Raw genomic sequence first — 21,989 nt, forward strand, 5'->3', positions numbered from 1 at the left:
TCTTCCAAAGTGGCAGTACTGTTTTGCATCCTACCAGCAATGCATGAGGGTTTCTGTTGCTTCACATCCTCTCCAGCATTTAGTGTTGTCAGTGTTCCAGATTTTGACCATTTCAATAGGTGTGTAGTGATACTGTTGCTTTAATTTGCATTTCCCCAATGATATACGATGTGGAGCATCTTTTCATATGCCTATTTGCCATCTGTATATCTCCTTAGGTGAGGTGTCTCTTAAGGTCTCTGGCCCATATTTTAATCAGGTTGTTTTCTTATTGTTGAGCTTCAGTGTTCTTTGTAGGTTTGGGATAACTGTCCTTTTACAGATGTGTCTTTTGCAAAGATTTTCTTTCAGTCTGTGGCTTACCTTCACTCCCCAATATTTTAAGACCAAAGCCTTTGTAGTAAAAGGAAAGCTACAGTCTGAAGTGCCAACTCTGTAGAGAACCTTTCTTAGATGCTGTGAAGGAAAAGGTGGAAGACTATATGTTGATTCCTATCTCAGTCTAGCTTGAAGGAAAATGCATATTAACATGAAAAGAAAAGTAGAGAGCAGTTGTGGTGTTTAATTCTGTGTCCAGTGCCATTGGCTATTAAGAGTTCACAGTGGAGGGAAAGATTGAAGTTGACTGAGGTAGAAGTGGGAATCTTTGTGGAAATTGAACTTAATCTGATTGACCTTGAAAGCTAGTTAGTTCTTCAACAGTGAGATAGGTGAGAAATGACACTCCATCTGAGAAACATAATTCAGTGTTACAAAACTTTCAGTTTATATCATAGAAGAAAAACACTTTGATTATGCTCTAGATTTAGATCCTGAATATTCTCAGATCTGTGATGGGTTTTCTTTACCTTGAGTAACTAGGACCATAAATCCTTCGTGGTTCCATAGTGGTACTGTTAGTAGCAGATGGCTGGCTCCTGTGTCTCACATCATATCTAAAAAGAATAGATTAGCCCAGCATATTTGCATCCAGATAAGTGTATTATAACACTTTAAAATACTGCACATGCCATTTAAAAAGCATATATAGTATATTTTTCAAACTTACGGAATATTTGCCTTATATTTGATTAGGTAATTCCACCTTGTTAATGATCTGAACTATAAAAATATGCCTTTTTTTCACTTTTAATGTCAGTGACCTATTCTAGTTTTGTTATCCCCCCTCTGACTATGTAGTAATAATATATTAGTGCAATCCTCAAAGCATGCAACACATATGTTATCATTGTATGGAGGCATTTTTGAATGCTGATGATTTAAAATTTCCCATTTTAAATGCTTTCAAAAGCATTAGACTATGTTGATAGATTTGAAGATAGCTGCTCTTGTTTACAGAATTGTTTTCTATTTAGCTGGGGCCACCTGGGTATCTAAGTCATCATATGTGAAATTTGGGTTATTAATTTGACCTTGTAATGATTGATTTCTGTACTAGTCCAGGCTCCATTGCAAATGATCTAAATTCAGATTTAAGCAAAAATATGAAGTGGGGAGATGGAGAGGATATAGTATCACACAGCTGAAAGGTCCATGGGTTAATTTAATTTCAGGCACAGTTGAATCTAGATGCTCAAATGATGTTATCAGGTCTATTTCTATTCCGCTTAGCTCTGCTGGATTCAACTTGATTTTAGTTACAGGCACACTTTCTTCACTTGGAGGTGAAGTCAAGGCACTCATGCCTAGGGGAGAGGAGGTTGTTGCCCATAGGATTGGCACTTTGACCTGGCAAAGCAGGGGCTGATTCTGAAAGGAACAGGTGCTGGGCTAACAAACAAGTAAAAGCTACCACAGCAGGACCAATGGTTGGTCTTGGACACAATTACCAACGTTTGTGAAAATTGTCTTGGTTGGCATTCATCTTCTCTTGTAAATTACAGAGCACTAAGCTTAACAAATGGCTAGGAGGAAACCTAGTTGCTTTTTTCTAAACCAAAATCAGATGCTATCTTTCGACTCATAGACAAATTATAAACTGATTTTAAAGCATGTTTTCCTAGCAGTCCTAGTATCAGTATTTTCTATAGTCCTTGTTGGGCAAATCAATTAAATATACCTACCCCTCAGTTTCCTTATCTGTTTCAAGAATACTAATGCAGTTAGACTGACTAAGCTCTGAGGTCATTTCTAGTTCAAAGAATATGTGATTCAGTGATTCTTTTATAAAACTGAGTACAGGTTGGGTTTTTTTTGGAATATGTATATTGAATGGAAACAGTAATTGCTCTCAAAAAGCTACATTCAATAAATCTTTCTGCAGTTATAGAAATGTACTCTGTGGCTATTAAGCACTTGAAATGTGACTGAGAAAATGAATTTTTAATTTGATTTCATTTAAGCTAATTTTGATTTAAATTAAAATAGCCACAGCTCTAGAATTATCAACTTATTTAAACCAGATTTTTGAGAAATGAGTGACATTAAAAATAAAACAAAATTTATAAGCTTGTGCAAGGAATTTCAAAGCAGCAATTTCCCATTTTCTTTTCAGTCCCCTGCACATAGCTATTCAAGCTACGACTCGGGCAAAAATGAGAGTGTAGACCGAGGTGCTGAGGACCTGTCCCTAAACAGGGGAGATGAGGATGAAGATGACCACGATGACCACGAAGATTCTGAGAAAGTTAACGAGACAGATGGAGTTGAGGCCGAGCGTCTGAAAGCTTTTAATGTGAGTCCTGCCACCCTACCATTATGGCTGAGTTTTTTACCACTTCACTTTCATGTTGTTGCTTGTTGGTAACTGTGGCTACTTTAGAGACATGTTTGTTTAATTTACAGAAGGATTTAAAAAGTACATGAAACACTCTTAGCCAACCAGACACCAGAATGGCTGTGTTTTGTTTAGAATTTTAAAGCCAAACGTGAGCTGAAAACTGCACTTGTGCTGTGTGAGTATGCATGTTTACCTAGCGGATGAAGGGAGCCTCAGCTTATCCCTCAGAAGCGTCTGCCCGTCACCCGTTATTTTCTTTGCTTTCCCAGCTTATCTAATTATGCATGAAAAAAGAGTCAATTGTTTGTTTTCCAAGATTAGTATACTGTGCAGTGTAGCACATGTAGCAATGTAAACAGTCACATTATTAATAGAGAATTATATGGGGTGCTCAATCGTCACAGTCTACTGTTATTTCTTGATTTTTTTCTACGCAATAGTCTATACTTTTCTGTCTGTCTGTCTGTCTGCCTTTCTCTCTCTCTTTCTCTCTCTGTTTTTTAACCCAACCATTTAGAAAGTCTGTAAAAGGTGTTTGCTTAAAATTTCTGGCTTTCCATTGCAAAGTTCTCCAGTGCATAAACCAGACAAGACTATTTTCCTATCAGTAATCAAGACAGGAAGCTAGGAACAGCAGAGAGCAGCCCTCCAAACCCTTCTCCTCTGTCTCCCTCTTGCCAACAGATGTTTGTCAGGCTGTTTGTAGATGAAAACTTGGACCGAATGGTCCCAATCTCTAAGCAGCCCAAAGAAAAGATCCAGGCTATCATTGACTCATGCAGGCGACAATTCCCTGAGTATCAAGAGCGTGCCCGAAAACGCATACGTACTTACCTCAAGTCCTGCAGGCGGATGAAAAGAAGTGGTTTTGAGATGGTGAGTTTTGAATTAAAACACAGCCCTAGATTCCATCCAAATCCCACATGTAACCATGACACAATTTTTTTTTTCATCTTAGTGTCTTTTTAATTTTTTCCATAACGTCAGGTCCAAGGGGTTTTTGTTTGCTTGTTTGTTTTTTCTCCTTTTCATCTTCCTGAAGTATTTATCCCCTTTGTTGATTCAATAAGACACACCTTGTGAGACCAGTGCTCACAAGCCTAGGTACCATGTCCTAGGAAATGAGGGTCATGTGAGTGAACAGCAGTGAGAGCCAGCATCTCATTCTTGTGTGTTTCCTTTCTGTTACTGCTAAAGCAGATCTAAGGTTATTCAAGTCTTGAACTGAAGCACCCGTGGTTGCTTTAGACGGCCTGTGAGAATGGCTTTCTCTGGGACAAAAGGAAATGGATGGATCCATCCAAGTAATACTATTTTCATACCAACAGTTAACAAATAGCAGGCCTTGAAAAGAAAGGTCAGGGAATGAAAATCCTTATGTGAAAAATAAGGCTTTTGTGTGCTCGGTATATTTGTTACTTGTCTTGTGGATGGTTAACATGAGCGTTTAGATTCAGCTGGGCTTTTTGTAGATGGATGATATCATGCCAGTGTTAGATATTTATGGGTAGAAATTAGACAGTGTTATTTGACCTTTATTCTATCTTACCTTGATGGAATTGTTATACTAGAAGTAGTTTTTACAATGTATTTTAAAACTTTCTTTATATTTTTATGTATTTGAGTGGACATGTATTAGAAATTTTCTGAAACTATTTTCATTGTACTTTTGAGAAGGCTCCATAGAAACCAGGACTCTTCGTGCTTGTGATCAGTGCCTCCAGTTAATTAGGTGTGATGGAACAGGAGTTGGTATAGATATAGGAGAGGTTTCAGAGTATGCCAATAGGAGAAATAGTTTTCCAGATATAAATGAAATGAATAACAAGTAATACCTCCTATATTATCTATTTTTCTACAATGGCTTCTAAAAATATCTTTGATATTTTTAAAAGAAAAACGACTGTTTCTTATAGAGAGGCAGTCTGCCAAGATGGTCACTAACACAAGGCTCGGTCCCTGGAGAGCTTGGTCTGGAGTTCTGGGGTCCACCAGTTTGTAGCTATGTGACCCGGGCAAGGTGCTTCAACTTTCTGAGCTCAGGTCCCTCCTCTGGAAATGAGAATAATTCCTAATTTATAGTGCTGACAGGATTATAGAAATTGTCATGTAAAGCTCGACAAGTCATTTTTGACACATAGTAACCACTCAATAAATCTGAACTCTGAAAATATAATCAACCAAATATTATTTAATCCATCGTCTGAAAAAAGCTACCCAAAATATTTGTATTATAAAATCACAGAACACTACATTTAAGAATTTGCTTACTTCTTAGAATAACTATATTGAAGTTGGAGTTTGCTGTACCTAAATTACTTTAAAATAAAATAGCATAGCTGTGCCTGATGAAATTAAATTATGACAGTTGAGGTGGTATGGTATCAGAGAGGAGAGATTGCTTGAAGAAAATACAGCTACTTCCCCCATTATTGAATTCTTTAAAAGTTATTGTCACCCAATAGGAGAAAGATGACAGACAAAAAGGATATCTAACCAGGAATAAAAGCCCAGAATCCTGGCTTTGACATCGGTTCATCATCAAATTGGCAGTTGTTGTAAAATTCCAGTAGAAACTAAGTATGTCTCATTCAGTGCACAATGCACAATATATACTTTCCTCTTATAAAGATAATAATGTTATATACCATGATTTTATTTTACCAGCATCTGGCACTACTATTTCTTCTAAATCTTTTAATGTTATTTAGAGATTCTTTTCTTTGGTAAAATTTATCTTATTTTCCATTTATTAATAATTCTTTAAAAGAAAAAAATCATTGTCATGTAGAATTCTTAATTTCTCAAAGATGTATTTGAGATAATCACAGGTTTTTTATTATATTTATTTACCAAATATGAACATCTATTTGATGTAAACTTTGTGCTATGCATAGAGAAAGACAAAAAGTTAATATAAAATCAAGTAGGTTTACAAACTAATCTTGAAGGAAATAATGCTGTAAAGAAATGCTATTGTATTTCATATTTAATAATTTTCATTTGTTCATTTTTTATTCACTTATTCAATATATGTATAATGTGCATAACATCATGCAAAGTAATGAGAAATACAAAAGATGCCTGACTTGTTAATTAAGAAAAGTTAACATGTTCCCTGATCATCATGATTCTTTGAGATTACAAGTTGTGGGAAGTGAACTGCTTAAATAATAATATAAGGCCTAATATAAATAAATGTTAAATGAACAACACAGATGAAAATTGATATTGTAGTTTAGCCCATTTTTAAAAAATACATTGCTCAGTAATGCACTATTGGAATAAAAATTAAATTTGCCATCTAGTTAACACTTGGAATTTTGATTGGCTTTATGTATCACTTCATTGTCATGCAGCATGTCATCATTTTGAACACTCATCCTTACCTGGAACAAATAGGAAAAGGCATGACTAGGGCAGATAGTAATTACAACTAAATATTGTACATTAATATTTTTTTGCCTTTATAATTTAAAATCTTAAAATAAGATAATATCCATGGTTTTAAAAAATTGAAACATTAAAAAATATTTTCTTATATTTTTTTTGCTGTAGGTAGACATGAAGAAAATGTATCATTTTTAATATATGATTATCTTTACATGCCAATTATTTTGTAGTACTTAGTAAGTCAACAAAGCAACCTAGAGAAGTTTTTAATATATTTGTAAAGTAGAATTGTAGGAGTATTTGATAGGGGACTCCGTATTATAAAATGAAAGTGGCATTCAGCAAGCTTAGCTCATCCAGTTACTTAGGATCTCTAATCCAGCAGACTCTTTAAGTAAAGCAAAACACAAAATATTGAATTATGTGTTCCATACTGACTTTGATTAAGAAATTCAAAGAGATATTCCCATAGAAGTGGTTTATCACAACTTATATTAGTATTATACTTGACAGTGTTGACATTCACTCTAATATTCTGCTGCTAATACAAAGTCTATTCATGTTTAATTAGTCTACACTATCCCTTAAGAATTTACAACACAAGTACTTTTCATTGACTTCACTGAATGCATACAAATATTAGAGTATATATTTATGCATTCTTATTTCACTGAAATTATTAAGACCCCAAAGGTCTTAATTGCTGAAGTAGCCGAAATGTTTGTCATTGCTCCAAACAGTCTCTATAATGCATGAAGTTAAATAACCATATTATGATACTTTTCTACACACTTTCACTAATTCAGTGTTCCCAATCATCTCAAATCATAAATTCTTCAGTGTTGAACATAAAAGGATATGTTTTATGAAAAATAAATCCAATAAGTTTGATACAGAGTACTGTCTTAGTTTTCATTAGATTTTAAGAACCAATGAGTTAAGCAGCCCTTATATTAATCCTTAGACAAATATATCAAATCATTATTGATTCTATTATGCAGCTTTGACTCTCAAATTACTTCAGCTAATTTTCTGAAGAATATTTGTTGATTGTTTCAGAAAAGAAATGTATTTCTCCAAGGTGTCCTGATCTTAAATTCAAGAACACCTATAATAGATAAAGCCATAAAAAGAAAGCTTTATAAACAAGGTGAGGTTACCCCATACCTAAGTATTATTTGTGTTATGTGATATGATTCTCTTTTTATTTTCTGAGTTTGCATTGTTTAGAGATTCTTTCACCATGCTGCATATATTTAGATGTATTTTTATAGAACTCAAATGAAAATATTTGGGGGAGATAGTCTAAGAGACTTTCTGTCCATCCTTCCTCCTGTATCTCATATCTTGACACTATATCAAGTTAGATCAAGTGGCCTAGATATTTGAATTCAATAAACTCAGCCACTTGAAAAATTACCTATTAATTTGCTTTTTAATATTATTTATTTGACTATATTTGTTTGAAGAATTAAATCTCATGCTTTTTTTTTTTTTTTTTTTTTTTGCGGTATGCGGGCCTCTCACTGTTGTGGCCTCTCCCGTGGCGGAACACAGGCTCCGGACGCGCAGGCTCAGCGGCCATGGCTCACGGGCCCAGCCGCGCGGCATGTGGGATCTTCCCGGACCGGGACACGAACCCGTGTCCCCTGCATCAGCAGGCGGACTCTCAACCACTGCGCCACCAGTGAAGCCCCTAAGATCTTTATTCATAGTATTTCTTTTTAATTACATCCTATAATACCCTCCTCAGTAATTTTGATATCTGACCTTCTTATTTCACAGTTCTTTCATTAGAAAATAAATGGTTAATGTTTAGGAAATGGTACATTTTTGAGGGAATTTGACTACTTAACATCCTTTGCCTCTACTTGTCTGATGCAGACTAAAGTAGAGAGATCAGAACTCGTCTTCAATTCACAGCTTTCATAGATATCATAGGCATTGCAAAAGCTACAGTGACACTATTCATTCTTTAGCAAATAGAGCTATTATAAAAAATGAATTAAAGTGCTTCTTTAAATTAAAAATTTGATCGGAAATATACTGAGCCCTTCATACAAGATCTTGGTTTAAAACTTTATACCTGTGCAACCATTATTATTCACAATATTCTTCATGCATCGTGAGCACAACTGTACAGGTTTCTCTCTTTGTGACCAGTTAACTTAATTGATGCTAATTAGTTTGGATTCCCCACCTGCTATTTGTACCAATTTTTGCCCTCTCTTTTATAAATGTCATCTACCATCCCCCAGGATACGTTCATACCATCCTCTAAGTTCTTTATTCATAGTATTTCTTTTTAATTACATCCTATAATACCTTTCTTAATAATTTTGATAGCTAATCTGCACTCACAGTTCTTTAGCTTTCTCAGTTTCAGTGGTCTGTATCACTCTAGCCATTATTAGCATAGATATTTCTTAGTCTTTACTTTCACTCAAAGAGCCTGCACAAGCTATATTAAAATTTTTCACAATCACCTACAATTTTTCAAGTATCCCCTGCTGCCTTTACAGAGGAAGTGTCCTGGTCTTATTGCTCTGGATAACGCTTCACTTCTGCTCCCCTGTCATTTCACCTCCTTCAGAACATGGCTTCTTCGACCATCCCAATGGTCCTATTTTCAGTTTTCCCTTTTCACTGAGTTTTCCCTTTTCTTCTCTTCTGCTTATAAAAAGTGTCCAAATTCAAAAAAAAATTAACCTCATAACTTCTATAATCTTTCTTTGAGGACTCAATGCATCCATCTTTCTTTGCCATGTTTACTGAAATATTTTATACTCACAGATTACACCTGTTACCACCAACTCCCACCAAATCCCTTAAATTCAGACTCTGGTTCTTACCACTATATTGAATTAGTTCTTATGAAGATCACATGACTACCTTTGCACCAAATCCAAAAATTGCATCCTCAACTATAAATCACCCCATTTTCTTAAGATTCTATTTTCTATTTCTATTCATGTACCTTTTTCTTGATTTGAGGCTTTTCTTAAGATTCTTTGCTTGGCCATGTACCGCATATTACCCTCTCCACAGCTGCAGAGGTCTACTCCTGTATACAGTACTCTACTCTCAAAGTAGATCCCAGTCATATACAAAGCCTTGGTATTTCATTCCACATTCTAGTCAGATGCTAGGCAAATGTGTTGTTATATCCTCACTGAATTCTCTGCATTCTCTATCACCCATTCTCTCCACTGATGTTCCACCTCATCTACCAAATCAACAGTAAATTCCTCTTGACTTATCTATTTCCAGCAATCGCACCACTGTTGTCATGTACACCAGTGTTCATAAACTTGGAAAGAGATTTGACTCTCCTTATACCCCTGACTTGCATTCTACCACTGGCTAAATTCTGTTTATTTTTCCTTTGCTGTCTTTCCCAAATCAGTCCCATAAGTTTGAACTTTATCAGGTATCATTTTAGTTCTAACCTTTCAAATCTCATACCTATACCCTTGCATAATCCTTCTAACTCAACTACGTACTTCCATCTTATACTACCCTCTAATTCATAAGCAGAGAAAGAACTAGGATTTGCACCTGAAAATTTTGAAATTTGGGACCTTTTTTTCAAAAGAAAAGTAATATAAAATTATGAGCACAAAGTTAGGTAGAAGGATGAATATCTGCAGTTAGAAAAAAGCCACACATAATATTTTTTTTAAAAAAGAGAAATCTTGAAGATTCAAATATTTTTCTTCAGAAAAAGAAGAAATACTAGAATACTTACAACATCCAGTAACTCCAGTAGTCCCATCCAGTTGAAGAACCCTGGTGCCTGGACTTCATTGGCTTTATTATAAATCTGCCTTTGCTCCTGGAGTAGTCTTCCTCAATTCTGGCTTTGATACTGTCAAACTTTTGTCATTTCAGGACAAATTCTAAATGTCTTACTATAGTGTGTTACAGTATGCCCTTTTGAAACTGAGACACCTAGGTTCAATTCCTGTACAATTTTATGTGATGTTTCTGAGGCTCCATTTTTCTAAAGGAGAGGGCTCTCGAGGTATTACATGTGATAATGTAAATAAAATGTTTAGCATATAATCTGGCCCCTTTCTACCCCTTCTTCTAATATGCTCAATTATCTCCTTTAATGTCTCAGTCATCACAGGGAACTGCTACTCTTTCCCTCAGTGTGTGCTCTCTTGGTTCACTTGATTTTTCCTGACTCAGGGTTCATGGGTACTATTCTCTCTTTATTTACTAAATTATTTTATTTACCAAAATTGAAGAATAACTAAAGTGTAAAGAATACAACCATCCGTGCTTTCAGAGTTACTCATCAGTGGATCTTTTAGTTTAAGCAAAATGTTGACCTGAGTCTCATGGAATACCCCCTCACACACCCCACTCACCTTCCCTCTACAAATACATACAAACCCTGAGTAAAATATAACAAGTTTTAAATGCCTATATAAGCTCAAAAGAAAGAAAAGGAAATTCCCAGGCCTTGAAATTAATAGCAAACTCATAGCCAGAGTTGTAAGCCCTTAATTTGATAGGGTAACAGAGTAGGAAGATAGAAAAAGTGAATTTAAGCCCAAACAGATCAGGGCTGGGATTTGAATGCCAATTCAAGTTCAGGAGATGGGGATTTGGGTTTGTGACTAGGCAGGAACATGAACTGAGAACTGTATAAAAAGCTGGGACCCTGGAAAGGACTGCTCTTCCATTAAAGGGGAATTGGAAGCATCAAATTACAACTTCAAAACATGAAATGACAGGCATTATAAACATTGAAACTAAAACCTTACTAGATGGGTTAAATAGCAGATAAGCAGATAATAGCAGATGATTCAACCAAAGAGAAAATTGATACATTGGAACTGTGGAAATTACTCACAGACAGAAAAAAGAGAAGTGGAATTTGATAAAGAAGTTAACTTGGGGACTAGAGTGATATAGATCTAATAGGCATTCCAAAGGAGGAATTAGAGAGAATGAGGACAATATTCAAGCAAAAAAGGAGGAAGAATTTTTCAGAATTGACTAGACCATGAATACTAAGAACAGAGAAACAGACCATCCCTGAGCAGCACAAATAAAAACAAAGTCACACCTATGTACATCAAGGCAAAACTGCAGCAGACCCAAGAAATTCTTAAATGTCACCAGGAAGAAACAAGAAATTATCTAAAACAGGAAAGTAGACTGAACGTAATACTTGTCCTCAAAATGGATGTCGGAAGACAATCTTCAAAATACTGAGAAAAAAGTCTTCAGAATTTTTTAGAGGAACTACTTTTAGTCTACAAATCAATGCCTAGCTAAACTCTACCTCCAGAGTGAGGAAGAAAAATACTTCAGACAACTACTGAAATTACCACTGACAAGCTGTTTTTGGGAAGAACTAAAATGTACTCTAAGAAATAGGAAACAACCCAGAAGGAGACACTGGAAAATTAGCAGCATTGGTGAGCAAATCTGAAGAAAAGCTCCCTGATTTTAGTCAGTGGATCTTGGTTCTTAGCCATGTTTTATCAGCTGTTACTTGTGGACCTTGTATCTCTTGTAGTTCAGATTCCTCATGGGAAAAATGGAAACAAATAGCACTTCTACATGAAAACAACACTTGAAATAACAAATATAAAAACTTCTGCATAGCATGGTACCTGGTCTCTGAGGAACAGGATAAAATGCAGTCGAATCTGAAATTGCATTCCACTGCTCCCTTTACTGGGAAACCCTTGCTGTCTCAATCTGTTGAACTCCTTGGAGGACTAAATCCAATACGCCTTTATCTATTTAATCATCACTTCTAGCTAACAGCAGCCTTAAATCTCTCTTTCTTCCATGTGCAAATTGTACTTTGTGGTACTTCTGTAGTTTTATTTTATCCTGTCTTATATTACTGTTATTTATATATGGGCCTTAGCTCCCTAATAAGAAGTTACGTTCCTTGACTACTCTGCTTCTTAACTTGTTCATTTCTGTATCATCCACTATGTCTTATACAGTACAATTAGTTGCTCGTGAAATCTGCTCAGTCCGTGTTCAATTCAATGGAATTAAAATTGTTGAATGAAGGATGAGTGAATGAGTGGACATTCATACTAATGTGTTACTTTGTAGTAAAATTAGTGGGGAGATAAGCTAGTGTTTATTGTGTGCTCTTTCACAGTATCCTGCAATTGGCATTTCAATTTTAAAAGCTACTGATAACTGAAAATCTAGCCTAATGTATTTTAAATCTTAGGAAGTTTTTTTCCTAAAGAAGGCGTCATATAACGTTTAATTTTAACTCTCTTGAAACACTATTTTTAAAATATTTTTATCTATTTGGTAATTAGTGTGAATATTAATTGTATGAATAGAATTTGTATATAGTTTTATGTTTCATAAGTAAACTATTAAAAGAAAAGATGTCATGGTCCAAAATAATCATAAGTAAATGTAATCACTTATTTTCAGAATTAAAAGATGTTTCCTAGTGGAGACTTGAATAAGTTGTCAGTTAAAATGAAAACATGTCATTTTAGTTGAAATTTTAGTTTATCTCATCTTGATCAGATGTATATGTCAGATGACATTAGCTAAACTGGGCTTTAGCATCAACTATAAAACTTAACAATTCCCCACGTGTTTGTGAAAGATCATTATTAAAGGTCAATAATGTTCTAAAATTAAAGCCAAAGCATAGACTATTAATTCATAATGAAATACTTATAATCACAGCCTAGATAGGGGTTAATTATCATCTTTGTTTTTAAACTCCTTTTAAATTAGTCAAGATATTTTTCTCAGGAAACCTGGAAAGTCCAAGGATTCTCACATAGCTGGGCTCAAATGTCAGGGGTTTGCCACTCTCCCAATGCTTCTCTGTGTATTGGTTTAACTCTCAGTCTTGCTACCTGTTGGGAAGTGTTGCCATCAGCAGCTCTAAGCTTCTTTTCTTAAAACTCCCAATCCAAGAGCAATCTTCCAGCTCCAGGTCCCCATTTCCATGAAAGGACTTGGATTGGCCCTATTTGGATCATATGTCCATTTCTTGGATCAGTCACTGGGAACAAAGGGATGGGCTCCCGTGATTGGCCAGGACTAAGTCACGTGGCCAGTTAGGTCAGTAAGGGACTTTGCTTATCACATCCACCCAAACCTTTTAGGATGGGGTCAAGGCAGTTGAGCTGCTATTTTAGTCTGCATCCACCATGCTTATCTAAGATCTTGGATCATCAATGGTCCAGAATTCAGAACTTTTCTGATTTGGAGGACCTGATAAAGTATATACTCTGTTTCCTGCATAACACTCACATTGGGGTCTGGAAAAACATCCCATGCACAAATATATTAGCCTTCCTGCCACAAAACCTAGGAATATTCACAGAAAGCAGAAAAAAGAAAGTTTCTAAATATTCTCATATCAGTTTCTTCTGCCAACTGAGTTTACCCTAAGTTTTTGAAATATTTCAGCTCATACAATATTAGGATCTTAGAATTGCTGACAAAAGGTTGTGAGTCTATAATAAACACTCTTTGTTCCGTGTATATTATACCCTATGTACTAGGCATTGTACTAACTTGCAAAGTAAACTCTATGATAACAGAGACAGTATTGATTTTGTTTATCTCCGTATTTTTGGACTTGGCACAGTTCCTGACATACAGAAAGTGCCCATTAAGTATATTTGTTGGATAAACTAGTAAAGATATCAGTGACTTTATGTACCTTACTTCATGGAATTCTAACAACTGCCCCCTGATATAGAGATTATTTTTCCTATTCATAGCTTATTGACTGAACCTCAGTTTTGCCATTTATAAAAATATAAATAATGATACTCGGCAGAATGAGTGAGGCTCAGAGAGATTATATAGCAAAAGTAGTCAGGCAAATTGCAAGGAACTGATTGCATAATAATATCCAGGTCTGTCTGACTTAGTTGCTAAACTGTTACTTTAGTCCACTGATGTTGGTAAATGAAGCTACCTGGTCAGAAAAAGGGATCCCTTGGGAGCTGCATCTTTTTACACTGTAACAGTTATGTGTTCAGGCATGGGTATACCATTTTGGGGTGACAGGATATCATCCAAGCTGCAGAATTTTCAAATTATGTATTTTATAAAGTAACAAGTTTAGCAGAAATCATCTTAACTTAAAACTTTACCTAAATTCTGACTACCGAATTATTTGCTTTAATTATTTTAAAAGAGCTCATTCTACTTAAAATCTCAGGTTGATGTCACCGTTGCTCCCAATCTGGCTTGTCTAATACTTGATTAAGCTGTGCTTGAACACTGGAGTCGAGAGCATCGCCACAGTAACCCATGAACAGAGCTTATATTCTTGATTTCTTTTTACTTTTTATAATTGCAAAAAAAAAAAAAAAACGTACAGCATCCTAAGCATACAGCAGAAATTGAGGACTCTAACACTGTTTAGTTTTAAGACCAAAAAATGGAATAGTTTGTTGGTGTGGTAGTAGGTTTTACATGCCTATATAAGGAAAGACACATTTACACTGTGCCAACAGCAATCATATCTTAAGTCCCCAATTAAAATGTGACTTTTTAAACTCCAAAACCCCATGTGACTGTTTAGCCATCTGTTTAATGAAACGACCACCGTTGATTTGGGCATAGATAATTATTACAATAAGAACAGTGCTGGGGAAAGATCAGCTTGTCCCAGTTGAGTATGACAGTTAATTATGAAGAGATAATTAGTGAAGGCTAGTTAGCATTATCTCATATCCAGGAAAGAAATAGGTAACAAATCTCAATCTAGGTATAGATCATGTAGAATATGTGATTGTATACATCTTTGAATAATTATTTTTAAATATCTAAGATAGATACTAAATAGTAGATTTACTGAGCTGTATTCAACTGGAAGGAGCAGTGTTGTTTTCCATAAATTATCTATTGAACTCTTTGCATTTTGGTGAAATATTATTTCAAGTTATTACAGTGGAAGCTTTTGTGTTTTATGGCCACTCTTACTGGTGTAAAAAGGAATCTTCAGCATTTATCCCTGGTGGAACCCATGACTACAGCCCTTAACACACTGACAGGAAAACCCTAAAGAGATGATTTTAGAATAAGCTTTCCACCAGTAAATGTCACGAAGGAAAGGGGAGTCCCCATGAATATCGTTCTGAGAACTCATAAATAATAGTTTTAAATTTCTCTATGATAACACTGCTTTTATAAGGAGCAAAACTGATGAATTTCCTTCTCACTCTCTTGGTCTAAGTACTTTTGAGTTGTGAAATAGATAATAGCCACACCATGGAGGAAAAATAAGCCAAAGACTTTCATATTTAGTATCATATAACCGGGCATAGCATAATTGAGCTCTGTGTGTATTGACGAGCACCGGCATTTATTACTGGCTCATCAGTATTAGAACCAAGGGGATTTTTACCAGGATTGCCTCACAGGAGAGAAAGAACTTCTCTGCCTGGCTCCTGATTCTCGTTCTGGGCATGAAACTAAGCTTTATTATGTGTCATGTACCGTAATTTCTTGGCACTTCTGGTTGCTCCAACGTGAAAATCTTGTGAATTTAGATTGCATCAGTTTAGCACATGTGATGGAATTTAGATAAGTTCCATTTTATCATGCCATTAATGAAGAAGAGTTTTAAAGAATTAATAGGAAGCTGTTTTAGGAGGATTTTGATGACTTTAAGAGAAGTATTTTAGGAAGACCCTAATATATTCTTCATTTCAATGCATAATGGAGTTAGCTGTACATGGACTCCTCCGGAGGAATGTGTAGTGTTTAAGAGCTCCAGTTTTCTTTAAACTCACTGAGGCCTTCATTGTAAAATGACAATAAACTTTACTAGGGATTATTAGTCCCAGTTTATCATCAGACTTAAAGATGAATTCAGGTGTTTCCACATCATAGCTGTGTGATCTTGGGCAAGTTATATAGGACTTTAATTTGGGTTTCTTTAAAATGGGTGATAAAAGTACTTTTTCTCAAGGGTTGTTTGGAAGAAATTAGATAATGAATCACAGATTTTTGTATTAATGCTTCCACATCTAAGCACTCAATATGAGTTAGGTATTATTAATATTTATCTTAAGATTAATTTAGAATGAATAGTACTGTTTTCTCCTTGGAGGTACGTATTTTATCATGTATTTAGGATATTGTAAATTCCTTGAAAAACACATATGTACCTATTAAACTGTAATATAGATTTTATTCATTCATTCTGCCCTTCTCTCCAATGAGCTTGAGTCAGGTATAATTGTAATACAGACATGTAAAGGAATAACTTTGGTCTGCTTATTTTTGGTTGAGCCAACATTTTATATATAAGGATCTTTCCTAAAATATTTTATGTTATTAATAATAAATTTTGTAAAAGTACTAAGTATACCACAGAATTTAGGAGAGTGGAAGAGTTGAGAATTGGGAGACATGAAACCTGGCTTCTATTTCTAGCTCAATTTGTCCTTAGGCAAAAAAGTTTCTTCAAACTTTAAGGAAGAAACTGTACTGAGTGATTTATATGACCATTTACAGTTATCAGATTATGATTCTACAGTAAACTCAGAACAACTCTATTTTCAAAATTATATTGTTTAACTTCTGGCCATGTTTAATCACGTATCTTTGCTTCTACTGATTTTTTTCACTTAATAGGAAAGAGTACATGATTGCTTTATCTTGAAGTTGACTTTTTTCCCAAAATCTTGAAATAATGAGGTTATCCAGTGACCTTAAAAAATATCTAGTTCCACTCAGCTGGGAAATTATTCTATTTTCTGAGAAGACCAATTAAATATACTTGGTAAAAACCCAACTGTGTCATTTTCTCCAAAAAGGAAAGTATATAAATTATTACACACAGTAACTTATACTGTTCTAGTAAAAGTCATTTCCCATTTTGTTTTTAAATATTAAAAAAGAATTTGAAAGGAAATGCTACCAAATCATTTTAATTAAAGAGGTATTTTACCTTGTATTCTCTCTGTTCAACAAACTATTAGGTGTTCAAGGAATGTATGTGTTTATTACTACAATTTAGTCAGCTTAATGAAGCTCCATAGCCTTACATATTCCTAATTTTGAATAGAGGTACCAGGTAAAGAGAAAAAATAAAAGGAATGAAGAACAGAAACAGGTCTCTGAATTTCATGTGCCTGTCAATGATTGGATCAGGAAAATAGAGACTGCTGATATTTTAGTTAGCTTCTGTTAATTCAATCCCTAGAACTAGATGAAGTGTCTAAAGATGTAGTTTATAAAGGTGTGAACTCTCACTTCTATTTGAACAATGCTAGCTACAATGAAATAGATGATTTTTTTATAATGGAATGTTCTTATTCCCATTTTTCCTATAACACTGTTGCCTCAAAACATAATTCAGTTGAGATGAACAACATTGTGTAGCCAATTCCCATGGGGTTTAGAGTATAATTTTGAGCCATGTTATGGCCATCTTTTAATGAAACACTGATTTTTGTAGCTTAGTATAGTTTCAGTTCTGAGCTAGACTACCTTATCCATATTCAATGAAGTACAGAATGAAATGAAGCAATATGCATTTTGAAATGATATATACACCTTTATGACAATTTAAATATTTTTTAATGTTTACTTCATTTGACCCTCTCTGTTCCCAACACACAGTCCTGACTTTGTAATTTCCTTCTCAAAACTATTCTTCCTGCTACCTCAGGGGGCCTCTTTCTTTTCTTCCTTTTGCAAAAACGACATTCCAGATATCCTAATGCTTTATTGTCAAAGTTGTCTACCTATCATTTCCATCATCTGCACCCTATACCCTTCCTACCTTTTGCCTACAGAGGCTACTTTGGAGGTGGAAACATGGGGGAGTCAGGTGAGGCAGCAGCAGAAATTGCTTCCTAGTTCAAATAAAGTCAAAGCTGGGTCTCTTTCTGCACTGAACAAATTCTACTGAAGAGTAGCTATTAAAACACTGTGGTCTGAATTTAGTTGTTCTAGAATACTGTTTGAGATAGAAATGCTATGGTTCAGTGTGCTAATGCACATCATACATGCCAGAGTTAGCAAAATGAATCAAGTACAATAAAGGCATGCTCACATTCATTTACAAAAATTAATTAAAAGATCTCTAATAGTTGGGAGGCCTCTAAGAAATATGTATGGCAGCCATACATATTTTGGACTCAGGCTTTGAAAACCCTAAGCTGGCATACCATTATAATATGCTAGGTTGCTAAAAGATGCTTATTTTGTCATTTCATATTTTGCTATCTCATCTCGTTTAATTTTTACGTTACTTATCTATCATTTGCTTATCATCATCTTTTAAAAAACTGTCTGGTATCATTAAGTACTTCATCTTTCAGTTAGATAATTTTTCATGTAATTATGGGAAAGAATGGAAAACTTTTCTGATTATCACAAATGATATGGAGAATCACAAACAATTTGTAGTTAATTAGGAGCTTAGTCAGGGGGTTAATGAGTTTCTACATGGGCTACACAGAAGATGGATATCCAACATGTACCTCTTACACTGATAATATTGACACATATTTTATAAATAAAACAAAGCATGTAGGCACACATGCACATCTCACATCTAGAACACTGAATTTTTGTTATAGCAAAATTGTTCTAGGACTGAAGTTTTAGTTTGTTTTTAAGCTAAAGTAAGGTGTTTTTTATAAGAATTTTAATCACATCAATTGTGTCACAACTCAGACTGTAAATAGTCATAATATTTCATATTAAGATTGTTTGACATGGTCTGAGTGTGTCAGTTTTTCCAACTGTTTCGGCCCTGTCACTTGTTTTTGTTTTGTTTTGTTGTGCATTGTCATATGTTATAAGAGAATTAAAGGACTTGTTTTACTTGCAAAACCCAGTCAGCAATTTTACCACTGCCTGTTCAAACTCCAGCTTAATGGCCTAGACTAAACACTTGTGACAAAGGAGCTGTGGGAATGGATGATGGATCTGTAGCAACTCTAGCTTTAACCTCTAACTAGCTTTCATTATTCATCTTTGCAATTTCCATTTCCTCTTTCTATTGAAATCAGTTGAGTTGAAATACATGGATACTCCTGCACATCTTATGAGATCTGAGTATAGCATTGGACTGTTAATGATACTGTTAATAATTTTTTCATGTTTTTTTCTCTCTTTTTTTTTAGTCTCGACCTATTCCTTCCCACCTTACTTCAGCAGTTGCAGAGAGTATCTTGGCTTCAGCCTGTGAGAGTGAGAGTAGAAATGCCGCCAAGAGGATGCGTCTGGATAGACAACAGGTACTGAGGAGTCTTGGGGTCTGGTGACCACCAGCTATAGCAAATATGGTTAAGTTAATCTGATTTATGGAGAAGAGCAGAATCTCTGGAATGGATTTAAAGTCCACAGAGATATCGTTTTTCTGTCCTTGTGATATGAATTTAAACTTGAAAAAGGCGTGTCCATGAGATCAGTAGAGATGCAATGACAAAAATTTCCTGTGATGAAAAATGGACAATTGTAAAATTAATGAGTTAAAATTCTGTTTAGTATCCAATGTGAAGGCTAATGAATTATTTAAATAAGAGGCTCTAAATGATCATTTACAGTAGTTTTGTAAGTTTACCTGATTGTTTATAATAGTGACCTGATTATGGTCTTTTTGAATGAAAATGAACCTCTCTTTAATTTCCTCTGGTCCATTGCCAAATATCAATAGATTATGCTAGGTATGGGGAAAACACAACATAATCTTGAAGACCAGAAAGCCATAAAATGGGGGTATAAAAGAAGGAACATCTATGTCCTGGGCTTACCTTCACATTAACAAATCATTTACTGTATAACCATTAAGTATCATCTTTCTACATCTCTTTTCTAAGTCTGTACATCCATGTGATGTAGATGTACTCTTGCGGTGTGCGGACTTCTCATTGCGGTGGCTTCCCTTGTTGCGGAGCATGGGCTCTAGGTGCCTGGGCTTCAGAATTGTGGCATGGGCTTAGTTGCTCCGCGGCATGTGGGATCTTCCCGGACCAGGGATCGAACCTGTGTCCCCTGCATTGGCAGGAGGGTTCTTAACCACTGTGCCACCAGGGAAGCCAGAGACTTTTGTCATTATTATATCTCTAAAATTTATCTTGCTTAAAATAAGTTACAGGCCAATATATAATACCATATTTAGCATAGTGATTAAGACTGCATATTCTGGAGTTAAATACAACTGATTTTGATTCTCAGCTCTACCCTTACTAACTGTGTGACCTTCAGGAAATTATTCCAATTCTCTGTGCCTAGTGTTCTCATATGTAAAATAACAATAATAACAGTACTAATCTTATAGGGGTGTGTGAGAACCCTGAATGATAGATTTATGTTAGGTACTTAGCAATTTGCCTGGCATGTGGTAAGCATCAAGAAAATTCAGCCTAGAAAGAGTTATTTTAATTGATGTTCTAGCTTTTCTGTCATTGCATTGGTATCAGTAAGACTATAAAGAAGCATTAATAGTACTATCTCAGATTTAGGAGTTTTGAATTCAGACTAAGTCCACTTGAGAAAAGATCATTATTCTAGAAATCAGAATAGTAGAATTCTGGGATTGAAAGGAATCTCCTGGTTGTCAGTTCGCTACATAGCTCATCCAATCTACACTCTAGAATATCCCTGAATCATAGAGTCAATCATATGTGCAGTTGTCATGAAAATTAAATGACTGATTCATGTTATGTACTGCCTACTGTCTCCTTCTACAAGCTCCCCAAAGCTGGTCGTCCGCAATATTTGGTCTAATCACTTAACCACTGTTGACCTAATCTGTAAAATGGAGGATACAAATGTATAGTTATTTCTTCTTACTGTGAATTATATAGACTTCACTTGGCACGCAGCACAAAGGCTTCTACCAATTGGATTTTACACTTTCGTCAAAGCATGGAGATGTGGGAGCAGGAACTCCCCTAACTGGATCTAAACACTCTTTGCCTAAGTAGAGACAACCAGAGTTCTTTTTGGTGTTGGCAATGGTATCATCCTTTTCTAGGCACATTCTTAACCCAACTCACAATTCTTAGAATTTTCCAGTGACTCAAAGATTCTTCATTGTGTCCCTGGCTTTCTGTTGGTGCATGAAAGTTCAGAAATGAGACAGTTAAAATCTAAATTCTGTTCAGCTGCACACATGACTACTTGCTGCCCCTGGTTAACCATATGTAGGGCTGTAATTATATGTGTCCTTCAGAGTTTATGAAACTAGATAAATTAATTGGGCTTTATAAAGCTATGAACATGAAAGGTACTATGGATGTGTTAAATACTTTATTTCATATGTCCACCTTGCCCCAGGGTCTAGAGGAGGCAGCCTCAGCCCTGAAGCAAGTAGGCAAGGGCAGGAGCCTACTGCCTCGTTAGGAATCAGATGACTCAGGGCTGAGGTCAATCCCCAATGAATTATAGAATATACTCAGCATTTCTTTTCTTTTCTTTTTTTAATACATTTATTTATTTATTTATTTTTGGCTGCTTTGGGTCTTTGTTGCTGCTCGTGGGCTTTCTCTAGTTGCAGAGAACGGGGGCTACTCTTTGTTGCGGTGCACGGGCTTCTCATTATTGGGGAGCATGGGATCTAGGTATACGAGCTTCCATAGTTGTGGCTCACGGGCTTCAGTAGTTGTGGCTCATGGGCTCTAGAGCGCAGGCTCATTAGTTGTGGCGCATGGGCTGAGTTGCTCCACGGCATGTGGGATCTTCCAGGACCAGGGCTTGAACCCGTGTCCCCTGCATTTGAAGGTGGATTCTCAACCACTGTACCACCAGGGAAGTCCCAGCATTTCTTTTCTTTTAACATGAAAATCTGGGATTTTTATGTTACCCAGAAAATCCTTTTTCATTTTGGCAATTCAAAACGATGGGCAGAGTCAGACTTCACATTTATATTGCT

The 21,989-nt window shown here is 35.4% G+C and overlaps 1 protein-coding gene across 6 annotated transcripts in view; it reads left to right on the forward strand.

Moving 5' to 3' along the window:
* NOL4 (nucleolar protein 4) overlaps positions 1–21,989 on the forward strand; it is a 400,768-nt gene that overhangs the window by 287,123 nt on the left and 91,656 nt on the right. For 4 of the 6 annotated variants that reach the window (XM_004273705.3, XM_049697978.1, XM_049697979.1 and 1 more), the window contains exons 7-9: positions 2,495–2,674; positions 3,404–3,595; positions 19,237–19,350. In XM_004273705.3, the coding sequence (XP_004273753.2) occupies positions 2,495–2,674; positions 3,404–3,595; positions 19,237–19,350 (486 nt within the window). The remainder of the gene's footprint in view (positions 1–2,494; positions 2,675–3,403; positions 3,596–19,236; positions 19,351–21,989) is intronic. The other 2 variants (XM_049697981.1, XM_004273706.3) reach the window with 1 other exon arrangement.

Source organism: Orcinus orca, chromosome 15 (genome assembly GCF_937001465.1).
Source record: "Orcinus orca chromosome 15, mOrcOrc1.1, whole genome shotgun sequence".
NCBI lineage: Eukaryota > Metazoa > Chordata > Mammalia > Artiodactyla > Delphinidae > Orcinus > Orcinus orca.